This window comes from Apteryx mantelli, chromosome 2 (genome assembly GCF_036417845.1).
Source record: "Apteryx mantelli isolate bAptMan1 chromosome 2, bAptMan1.hap1, whole genome shotgun sequence".
NCBI lineage: Eukaryota > Metazoa > Chordata > Aves > Apterygiformes > Apterygidae > Apteryx > Apteryx mantelli.
Genome location: NC_089979.1, coordinates 168,638,168 through 168,650,439, shown reverse-complemented (window position 1 = coordinate 168,650,439; position 12,272 = coordinate 168,638,168). Strand labels below are relative to the sequence as shown.

The window sequence follows — 12,272 nt, the reverse complement described above, 5'->3', positions numbered from 1 at the left end:
AGCAGTGCTAAAAATGGATGGGAGTTAATGGGAACTGAATAGGAAACTGCGACACTTCACAGAAGCTTAGTTCTAATTAATGCTCGCTTATTATATCGATTATGTATCATACCTCCTCTCCGATGAACCGCATTTGGCTCCATCCTCAGTGCAATGGGATGTCTTGCTGAGTTACTGTGATATCGCAGATATAATGCTGGTCCAAAGGAATAGTGAGAATACTTTTTGCTGTTACAGAGTGGTTTTTACATGCACTGCACTTTAAAACCAGTCACTAATGGAGAGAGGGGAATTTAATGTTATTTTCAGTTATTGTCAACTGCAGCTAATCTAGTTTGGTATTTTACTTATTTCAAACACTGATCACTCAGGAAATACCTTCCCACTTGTAAACAGCATTTGTGAGGGCCCCGGAAACAGCAAATAAAAAAATAACAATAGTTATATATTTTATACGGGTGTCTAATAATTCACTTCTGATGTCTGCATAAGGAATTTTTGTTTTCAGTCACCAGGTGAACTAATATGATCAGCAGTCATAGTGGTTCTGGTCTGATTTCTGAATTATCATGGTTTGTTAGGCAAAATTGTTCTTTCTGCCTAATTAATTGTGAGTGTAGGAGCAGAGTATTATTTATTATAGTATTTTGTACTTTGATAAGCGCCTTCCATTTTAGGAATTAAAAACAGCTAGCAGATATTAATGAGTATAATCCAAAAGAGGAGATAGGATCCACTTTTTATGCATAGGGAAACTAGGACTCAGAAAGTACTCGAAGAAACAGCTTGGATTGATCCTAACATACTTTATACATTCTGCAAGGGGTTGAAAAACCTTTATTGTTCTCCCTAAGTATTATAAAATATGGAAATCTTTTTAGTAACTCATACATTTTTTTATTTTTTATTTTTTTTTTTTGCTAGGGAATAGTTCAGCATTAATTTTCTATGTTTCAAACAGTTCCAGACAGTGGTTGTAGAGATCCTGAGCAGGACTATCTCCGAGTGTTGGTTTATATTATCGATCATGACCATTTTATGGTGTTTGTGTCAGTTATATTTATATGCACATAATCTGTGCATGTGCTTGGTGTGGCACAAATTTTATCCAGGTGCAGCAGCCCACATTTAGTTGTGCCCCAGGCTGATTGCTTATGTACAAATGCCAACCAATGCATGCAATTGCAGTGACTGTGCATGTTTCTGGCCACACGATTCGCCTCACACGTGCAGGAGAAAATAAACCTAATATATTGTCATAAGGCTTTTGTAATAATTCAGAAAATAGTTTACATAGATGTTGATTTTTCATGTGTTTCCTAGAAGCGGACTGGCGAAATGGTTTGTTAACTTAGTTGGCAGTCCCTATAGCTTTGCCAGCTGTAATATTCTCTTGATGCGTTTATTTTGCATGAAAGGTAGGAAGAATTTATCATAAGCTGTCAGTTGATTCAAATTTCCCCAGTTACGATGTTAATTGTGCCTGCCTGGGAGACCTGAGGGAAATGTTTCCTGTTTGGGGACGGAAGGAATCTGATTATGTCCCCGTACTATCACTTCCTATTGAATATTGGCTTGATTCGTATAAACACCAACATTTTTTTTCTTTATTCATAAAGACAGAAGTCAGGTTTCTGGAGGAAGCCTAGATGAAACGCTAGAGCTTCTAGAGGTTTTTCATTATTTTTAAGCTACCTCACAACTGAAAACGGTTTTGAATATAGCACTGTGTTAGAGCGTGGTTGAAATTAGCAGCTAAAGCCGCAAGCATACTTTATCACATCCATATCCTTTCCATCAGCTTTCCAGCAATGGGAATCAGCAGTGCTCCAAGGCTTGTCAATATTCAGCTATGCATAGCCACACAATTAATATTGTTGATGGTTCTCCTTCTCCACTAGCCAAGAACAGCATCGTCCAGGGCCTGGAGAATGTGGAAGCAGTGGAAGGAGGTGAAGCCCTCTTTGAATGCTACCTTTCCAAACCCGAGTGCTACAATTACAACTGGCTGATCGATGATGAGCCTGCCAAAACTACAGAAAACACGGAGATGGTTTACTTTGAAAATGGGCGCAGGCATCTTCTCTTGCTGAAGAACCTAACTCCCCAGGACAGCTGCCGGGTGACTTTTATGTGCAGCGACGCGGTGACCTCCGCCTTCCTGACTGTGAAAGGTAACGGAAGCGGTCTTATGGGGAATCCTAAATTTTTGATTTGTAAGGGCAAATGACCCGGAGAAATGCGATGAGTGGCAGAGAGGAAAAGTTGCATAAGCTGCTTGCTTCATACCCAACTTCTTATTCCCACCCAATGAATGGTTGGTGGTTTATATTTTCCTTTTTTCTTATTGTTCTTTTTGTCATGACCTGGATATAAAGAGCATCATTTAGCAATGAGTTAGAAGCATATGACTGTCTTACAATAGTGGTGGAGTTGACTTTTCTAGGAACTTACGTTGACTAAGAGAAGCAGCACTCTGCGTTTTTCTTGGCTCTTGACTAGAGACGAATCCTTCTCGGATGTGCTGATAGCTTCTTGTGTCTGCCTCTCATTTGCATTCCCATCTTTCTGACTTGCCATATGTGCAAGCATTACATATCCTATTTAATATGGCCTAATCACAGAATCGGAAAAAACCACACTCCTGTTTCCACTTCCTTTCCATTGTACTGCTTTCTGGGATGTTTTCTAATTGTTCCCACCTTATGCTCAGAAGAGTCTCTTGACAAGGATTTTCATTCTCAAGGAATATTTCCATTTTTTGGCATAAAAGATAACTTCCCATACTTTTGATATCAGTTGCAGAATACTGGAGGTTTGGCTTGGGCTTTCTGCTTAGTCACATTTTATTAAATCTATCATTTCATTAAACCCATCTGCTTGTACTGATAATTCTGAGATCAAATGGAGGCTTGCTATGAACAAATGTAAATCTTGTCAAACCTTCGCAGTTGCATCTGATTGCATCAGGAGTAGATTTAGCTCCGTTATTTCTTGATGTTTTTGTTATGGTCTATTCTCCAGTGCCGGTGACTGGGGCGCACACCCATATATACACTTCGGCACTAGTTCTCCAACAAGAGCACACTGCACAGGCAGCATGAATATTCTCTGCCTCTGTGGTGCTGCAGTCTCTGTCAAATCCACTTACCTCATTTACTTCCTTAAAAAGCATTGCCAAATTAGGTACAAAACCAATAGCAATTTGTCTTAGACCTCTCCTGTTTAACTTAGTTCCAAAAAGAAGCTGGTTTGTGATACAGACATTCTGGTGACCCTTGGGAGTTCATGCAAATGATAGACACATTCTGGTAACTCTTGGGATTTCATGCAAAAAAGTGATAGCTAGAGAATCTGGGTTTAAAAAGGAAACCAATTGAAATGCCTTTCATGACTCAGAAATGTGCAAAGCGGCAGGCTGAGGACCTAGTGTTCTAGGGTCTCGGGAGAGTTTGGACTCTGGTTTGACTAGCACTTGAGCTCTGAGGACCAAATCCATCTTTGAGTTAGTATTTTATTCCATTTGATTTTATAACTATGGTTACTTCATGGTGCTATTTTTACTTTGTGTTATTTTTGTATTTTTGGAGAAAGGGGGAGGTAGCTCTTCCTTTATGACCCTTTATGGGGGTCAGTTGTTTCAGTGCTTCTGGGTTATGCATTTACCATTTACATCAAGGAATGAGAACCAGGATTCACCTTAGGTAATTGCAGGCAATTCTGTGAACTGCATAAATCTACTTGTCCTCGATTCCTCTTGTACTCTGTAAGGAAGAGAGGCATCTTCGGAGTGTTTGCAAATGCTTATCTCACTGAGATACTGAATCTAAATGGCAAAGGCTGCCCTGTTCCCAGCATTTTTGTGGCAGTGTTCACAAATTGTTCAGTAAAGAAAACACAGGAAAGCAGCGGTTTCCAGTCAGAGATATGTGACTCTCAGTAATGAAAGCTCTGTAAGTTCATTTAAGTTTCTCCAATATATTTTTCTGCTACTTGGAAAAGGAAGACATTTCTGGATTGGTTTTCACTCCTGAAAGTATCGGAAAGTTGCAGTCCCCAAGGATACCATCTGTTGTAGTGACATATGTAGCCTCTCTATTAATGGTCTCCTTGGTCTCGGAGGCCTGGCTGCCCAGAGATTCAACACAAATACTCATAATACCTCTTACCGGCATTTATGTCAGTACCTGAGGGCTTGATTACCTGTTTTTATCTGCAGGGTGGCGCTTACGGATCTTGCAGCCTCTCACAGATGTGGAAGTCTCTCCAGGGGACAAAGCTACGTTTAGCTGCGTCCTGAGTGAAGCGGTGCCGATTAATGAAGTTACCTGGTATTCCAATGACACAGAAATCCAAACAAATGAGGACTGGGAGGTACAAGCAGATGGAAATAAATACGAACTTATTCTGAAAAAAGCCCAACCACATCATTCTGGGGAGGTGACCTTTGCTTCCAGAGAAGCAATTGCATCAGCCAAGTTGGCTGTGATCGGTAAGTTCATACATTGTTTCTGTCTTTCTAGCCCAACGGCACTTGAAATCTCAGACTTTGGTATTGAGGTACTGCATCAAATTTTCTAAGCTTTGTACTGATTTGTTTCTCATGTCCCAAGCTAGCATTCTTAGGCTGAGAAGATGCTGCTCCTGGGCAACTTTGTTCTTCAAACAGAAAAAGTTCACCTCATCACATGAAAATTAGATCAGGCTAGAGATGATCACCAGGTTTCCTTAGCTGCAGTCTTTCATAAAATGTAACATAGAATCTCATGAAAATCAGATTACTGAGAGTTCAGCACCACCCTCTGCAAACATGTGGGTGCTGGAGGGAGCTGAACTAGAGTTCATGTGTATGGAAAATTATCAGGGGCAGCAGAGAACCCTTTGAGGTGTGCTAATCTACTCAAGTAAAAATTTGACTGTAAATAGAGACAGGAAGCTGTGCACCCAAGGTTTGCATGGGGAAAGAAATGTTTGGGGTCTCCAAAATTAAAAAATAAAAATAAAGAAGGACAGCTGTTGACCTTACTTCCCCATAATTTGTTGGATCATTATAGTATATGATGGCAGGTCATTACTCAGTAAATGCCATACACACATCTTGTTTTCAGCTGGGTGGGAAAAAGTAGTGGGAAAGTATCATAATAACATGTGACATAAGTATCTGAGATGGCTCTTGGAAAATGACTATTTGTCATTAGTAGCATAGATAGATCGGTCCAGCGCAGGTGTGTCGTGGTCACAGGCAGGTAGCCACTCAGCTTCATACTGAGACGGGTGCCGAATGCATTGCACTTCCTTCTTGTGGCTTGCAGAAGCCTCTCAGGTTGTTGTAGCGTAAAGCACTATTGCTCATGTTATACATCACTGGAACTTTGTTGTGCCCTCAGCCCACCCTGACCCCCCCGAAGAACCAGAAGTTTTAAGTAAGAACAGTCACTCTGTAACTCTGTCTTGGTACAAGCCACTGAGCGACGGTGGTTGTGACATCCTAGGCTACAACGTTGAAAGGAAAATCCCAGGTGTTGGCTGGCAGTCATGCAGCAAGGGCATGATTCCAAACACGGAGTTTGTGGTGGACCATCTCACCCCGGGCGAAGCCTACAGATTCCGCGTCTCGGCTGTAAACAAAGTCGGGGCCAGTGAGCCGGTGCACTTCCCTCAAATGGTGCAGCTAGGTGAGAAGGAAAGGTGCCCCCAGGAGGACTGAGAGCTGCTGTCGACCTGTGTTTCGCATGGCATGCCTGCTTCACCCGCTCCAGGGATCTCCTGGAAGAGTCCACTTTGCAACGTGTTTCAGTGCTTTGCTGCCAGCACAGTATAGGAGAACTAGCTTGGAAAAATTGTTCTGGGCTGCTGCGAAGCAAAACTTGCTGCGTTGTTAGGGCTCAAAATTTATTTTCTCCAGACTGCATCAAGCTGTCGTGTGGCCTGCACTGCATCCGTGTTTTGTCTGGTGACCGTGAGTTTCTTTTCTGGTGGAGGTCAGATGGAATGAGGCAGAAGGGGCATGCTGGAATGCATCTGGTGCAGCTGAGGCCCTGGGTGCCTACACAGTGGGTGGGCGGTGTTGTCTTCTTCACCCATCTTTCTCTCTCGTTCTACTATTTGCATATCTTTATATAATAACCCCCATGAAGGAGAGTGCTGGAGGAGACAGTTCCTTTGGTGGCTGTTGGTGAGACTTTGGAAGACACAGTGAGATGGAGAGCCGCTCTTCCAATGTTTCTTTTCTTTTCTTGCGATGCCATCTGTGATATCAGAGTCCCCAGCAAGTACCTCAAAGGGAAGAGACTATATTAATAAAAAAATAAATAAATAAAATCCCTTTTGCTTGGGGCTCAGGCACACGGTGATGTTTTTGCAACATAACAGCTTCCAGGGTGTCAGCTGCACCCTCATAACTCTGCATACGCTCACTTTGTCTACAACAACTCTAAGGTGTTTTGGGCAATGATCCCCTCACCCCAGTGAAATGTGCAGAGGGGCAGGTGACGTTCGGGACTGTGCTCCTTCTTGGGCGCTCAGCTGTGTGCTTTAGGTCCCCATCAATGGCAGCTGAACATCTGCACGTTTCATGGATTTGTCTTGGCTTCATTTGGAATATCACTGTCATACAAACAGCACATCATTGGCAGGACTCCTTCCAAAGTAAAGAAGATAGAAAAAAAATTTAGAGAAAATCTTTACACTTTTTGAGAATTTTTCATTCTTCAGGACCGAGAGCAAATACTGTTTTCTTTTACTTTCAAGATTGGGATGAAGTCAGCTTTTAATAATCTCTTTTATTCTTTTTATTTTTTTTCTTTATTGTGTCACTTCTTCAAAACTTCCTCATTCTAAACATTACGATCTTCTAGGATATCTAGGGCTGCTTGAATGTTCATTGTGCTGGATAAATGAAGATCACCAAATACAGAAGTAGGAAAAGTGAAACAACTTCTGCATGTATATATTTATCTGAAGTTGGTTTAACCTCTGGGAGAGCTTGTGCAATTAATTTGGTATTATCTTTGGAAGTTGTGAACTTTGGATGCTGCCAGTCACGTTCTTTGATTGTCTGCAACAGTCAAAGAATCTATAAGTTAAGGATGGGATATTTAGTTATTCTACAGAGTGATCTGGAGCACCTTAAAGCCAGTTTATGATATATTGTATTAATTCCTGTCCCCTCCTTTTTTCTTTTTTCTTTTTTTTTTTTTAATAATTACAGAGCCTCCACTTACAGTCACTCATCCTTTGGTGGGAGGATCAGTATCAGAAGGGGAGGTGGCTCGCTTGGAGTGCAAGTTATCAAGTGAAATCCAAGAGACAGCGACATGGCTCAAAGGAGAAGAACAAATACAAGCTGGAGGGAGATACGAAATCCTCTCTGATGGAAAAAAGCAGATACTCATTATTCATGAATTTAAACCTGAAGATCAGGACACGTACACCTGCATGGTTTCTCCAGAAGTCAAATCTGTTACCAGCCTGTGTCTTGGAGGTACAGAGTGCATTCCTGTGACCTTAAATCAGTTCTGCTCAGGGACATCTCAGCAGTTTGGTCTTGAATTCATTTTCCTTTACATGTTGTCTCTCAAATCCACAAAGAATCGTTATCCCTGTTTTGTGTTGCCCAGTATGTTTCTGAATCTGTAATAGCTTTGAGCTGTTCAGATAAGATTTTCCTGATATTTTCCACCTTAACAAATACCCATTGTCACCAAAGTCCTCAACGCTTCCTAGCTTAGAATAAAAACAAAACTTTGAAAGAAGAGAGAAAATTGCGTTAAGTTGGAATAATACAGTCTTTTTATAATGCACTGGGCTGAACTCTGACCAAAACTAATCACTACGATTGTTTTGTATAGCTCTTTGTTTCCGTAAGCTTAATAATGATCACTAGATCATTATTGCTATAAGCTCACTGGGAGGCAATTTTTTCCCCCCCTGATGTTTAGGCAACTCACTGTGTCCCAGAGAGTGAGTCAGACTTAGACATTTGAGCATAGGTATCTCCAGGCAGATGTTTCCATGTGAGATGGATGTCTCAGCTCCCATTACAACCAGTGGAGAACTGTTCAAGACAGTCAGTGGAGCCCTGTCTAACTTTAAAATAGGGTGAGCTGAATTGCTTTCCGTGCTCCACTGACTGTCCTAACTAGATACTCAGCAATTGCAACAGGAGCATAGGTGCGAGCTCGTGGGAGACACTTGCAGTTATACATCTTTTTCTACACGCTGGATCTTCTTTCTCCTTTGGCTACAAAAGGAACCAAGAAAATTGGCTTATACTAAATGTCTGGTTTTTAGTTGGCTACGATTAGGTTAAGTGAATCACACTAATCTCACTATGAAGAGAAAGACCTGACAGTACTGGATAGATTGTGAATGCAGCTGTTTGTTCATTCTTTACAAAACGAGCTTAATTGGTTAAAATGCATGGGCAGATTAAGATACCTGAGGAAGAAACAGTGATGGGTAGATTTCTTAAAAAACAAAAGCAAAAATCTATGTATTTCTGTCGTGCCCTCACTTGAGATCAAGAACTTATTGAGGTCTCCCATTGAAAGACTATCAGTGTTAATCTAGTTGTGTGTGTTATTTTCCATATCCAAGTGTGAATCATACTCTCTTGGGCTGGATGATTATTATTTTTAGCAAAAGCTTTGGCACTTCTATTGTTCTCCATGAGAGTGTTTATGTATTTCACAAATAAAAGACAGCTGCAACAGAAAGGACAAAGCCACTGTTTTTTTACGCAGAGGCTTTAGAGATCAAAAACTCTTCTATGCGGTAATTCAGACAATACACAATCAACATCGCATTTCCCTGGAGGCATTAGTAAAACTGAGAACTCATCAGGAGATTAAAAAATAGTGTTTGTTTATGTCTTTGAAATTGAAATATTTTTCTGCAGCCCTGGGCAGATGTGTAGAGTAGAATGAGGGAAAAGACATGGAACTCCATTCACTTCTCTGCCTCACCTTGTAGCTTGTGCACTTCCGTGGGTTTTCCAAGGCCAAATTGCAAGCTCTTGTTTTCAAAACATGAGTCTAGCCAAATGCTGGATAGCTTACAGTTTTGGACTATGACTACATACAAGAAATGGAATTAGACATGAACATAAAGAGCGACAGAATTTGGTTTACTGGGTTCAAATGCATGAGGAAGAAAAAAAAAGTTGATATTTGGCCATATTTTATGTACATGCATAGAATCCTAAGATAGTTGAGGTTGGAAGGGACATCTCTAGATAGCCTAGTCCAATCCACCTGCTCAAAGCAGAGTCAGCTAGAGCAGGTTGCTCAGGACCTTGTACAGTAGGGTTTTGAGTGTCTCCAAAGGTGGAGACTCCACAACCTCTCCGAGCAACCTGTTCCAGTATATTAAATTTATATTTTGTTCCCAACTTAATGTTTAATTAAGTGCCACTGATATTCTTCTGTCGAGACTTTAGTATGATATTTCCATGTGCTTTCTCAGGGCTTAATCATAGACTTTGTCTTTTAACATCTCACCAATCTAATTCTCCTCAGTTCCTACTGTAGCATTGCTAAAAGAGATCGCCAGGGAAGCACCCAGCGCAAGCCAACCGGAAGAGCTGGTGGATGGACATGTCCAGCCCAGCTTGCCCCCTGAGGCTGCTCAGGAGGGAGACCTTCACCTGCTGTGGGAAGCTCTGGCCAAGAAACGCCGCATGAGCCGGGAGCCCACCTTGGATTCCATCAGCGAGGTGCCTGAAGAGGATGAGAAACTTCAGAAACTGAAGAAGGAAGAAGCGGAGATGTCTCACTGTTACTCAGAGGAATACTCCACATGTGACGAGCTGGCTAGGACTGGAGAAGCAGATTTCTCTTTCACAAGTTCAGATGATGAGTCTAGAGCTGGGACTCCTTCACGAGTCAACTACCTCAAGAAAGCTGGGAAGACAAGTGTCAGCGTTACTAGCAAGGTTCAATCGGGCTCCACAGGCAAGTTATGGAAGCAGTGGGAGAAATCCAGTGTGGAGACTGCTGTGGCGGTCCCAGCTGCTAAGCCAGCTGAACCAGAAATAACGGATTTAGATGATCCTTCCATGAACAAGGCAGCTGTAAAGATCCAGGCTGCTTTCAAAGGCTACAAAGTCAGGAAGGAGATGAAGCAACAGGAGTGCCCAGTGTTTGCTGAGACCTTCAAAGATTTCTCTGGTGAGCCTGGAAGCACTCTCCACCTTGAGTGTGTGGCCCACAGCAAAAGTGACATGAAAGTCTGTTGGCTGAAAGACGGGGAAGAGCTTTCAGATGGTCGCTACTATCACATAGACAATTACAGTGATGGGACCTGCTCTTTGATTATCACTGGCCTGGATATGAAAGATGCGGGTAAATACACGTGCGAGGCATCTAATAAATTTGGCAAAGTTTCACACAGTGCTAAGGTGACGATCGGCAGTCAGGAACCTCAACTTATTCGTAAAGAGAAGCAAGTTAAACATACCACTGACAGTGAGACTGAGAGCTCGTCTGGCAGTGAGCTGGATGATGCTTTCCGTAAAGCAGGAAGGAGGCTTCACAGACTCTTCAAGGCCAAGATCTCAACGGAGATATCTGACGTGGAGGAAGAGCTCTTTGTCAGTGCAGATGAAGGGGACGTAGAGGTGGTGGACCATCAGACGTATCGTGAGGACGACCAGTACATCTACATCAAGTTTGAAATCTTGTCTGAGGCAAAAACTGCAGCCACTCGATTCAGAGAGATGTTTGGTGCCCTGGGAATCCCTGTGGAAATTGACATTTTGGAACAAGGCCCTAAAAAAATGGAATTGCGTATTGGGAAAGCAACACCACCCGCCGTCGGGAAGTTTGTACCACCAGTAGCAAGACCTCCCCCACCTTTACTGACTTCTGATACAGGTGAGTAAAGCAAGCTCATTCTTTCTTTGAAAAAGGTATCTGGAGCAGGTCAGGATGTTATTTTTTTACTTGTGAATAACTTAAACCTTTGTTTTTCATTTCATGCAGATATTTTCTGGAAATCTTTGCACTTTTGAAAAAATAGATGAAATTTTTCTTTCTTTTTCATTTTTGGGGAGAGGAGGGAGGTCAGTGCTGGGGCAGGGGGTTGCAAAATTCTCACTTTTCTGTAAAGATGCTTTTGTAGTAGCAATTTCCACTATTATAATAATATAGCTATAAATGCTTTTATTGCTATACTTAAGTTAATTAAACAGTTTTCAGAACAGCCCTTAAAGAGGGACAAAAGACATTTTGTCAAGGGGAAGAACTGGGGTGATATATAGTTTGCAGCTGTGAGATTTCAATACTTTTGGCAGTCCAGGGGAATTTTTTCTTAGTGTTTGTCAGGGAGTTTCTACTTGACCTTTATTGTCATGGAGAAAAGATATCACTCTGTTATTTAAAAACCTGCGAAGCAGAAGTCTTCTGGCACTGGGCAGAAGCGCTCCTAAAATACATCTAACGCAACCCAATTTTTCCTTTCTTCTCCCCTAACTACTCTGGATTTAGCCCCCATGTTCATGACTGAGCTTCAAAACCAAGAGGTCCAAGACGGATATCCAGTCAGCTTTGACTGTATTGTCATTGGCAAGCCTCTCCCCACGGTTCGCTGGTTCAAGGATGGGAAAGCAATTGAAGAAAATGACCATTACATGATCAACGAGGACCAGGAAGGGTGCCATCAGCTGATCATCACGGCTGTGGTCCCTGCTGACATGGGTGTTTACCGTTGCCTTGCTGAAAACAACATGGGTGTTGCTTCAACCAAAGCTGAGCTTCGAGTGGACTGTAAGTCTCAAAATAACTGTAGGAAAGCCAGAGGAAAGGGGTCATGCTTAGAGGGGGATAAATATTTTTTAAGAAAAATGCTATTTACATTTTTTTTTAAAAATGAACCTCTTGGGTTTCCCCCAACAAATGGGGGGGAAAAGCCTCCAAAATTTTCTTTGCACCAGAAATGCAGCTTTTCAACTGAGTCTGGTTCTTAGAGTGCTGTGGATGCCCTTTTACTAAAGAGCATATATTATTCTGGATTGGCTGACTGAACAGTTTCTACAAGCAAAATGAAGAAATATGGAAGTGCTATCAAGCTACTTTTTAAAATGTTTCTGCTAGGATATTGTAAATGTGTTAATAAAATGATAATGATGGTACAAGTGTTAATTATAAGGACAACGTGGATGTCACTAGTATGGGTGAGCTGCTCAGTTGCAGAGCAGAGCCCAGTTATTCCTAAGGGTCAGAGAAGCATCTTACTATAGACCATACCCAGTTCGCTGGGATTTCTCTGAGGCT

The 12,272-nt window shown here is 41.8% G+C and overlaps 1 protein-coding gene across 1 annotated transcript in view; it reads left to right on the top strand.

Annotated features, from left to right (window-relative positions):
* Positions 1-12,272, top strand: part of LOC136991349 (obscurin-like) — a 157,830-nt gene that overhangs the window by 82,628 nt on the left and 62,930 nt on the right. Inside the window, exons 52-57 of the mRNA XM_067292216.1 lie at positions 1,902-2,174; positions 4,220-4,492; positions 5,388-5,675; positions 7,211-7,483; positions 9,519-10,874; positions 11,487-11,765. Of these exons, the coding sequence (XP_067148317.1) occupies positions 1,902-2,174; positions 4,220-4,492; positions 5,388-5,675; positions 7,211-7,483; positions 9,519-10,874; positions 11,487-11,765 (2,742 nt within the window). The remainder of the gene's footprint in view (positions 1-1,901; positions 2,175-4,219; positions 4,493-5,387; positions 5,676-7,210; positions 7,484-9,518; positions 10,875-11,486; positions 11,766-12,272) is intronic.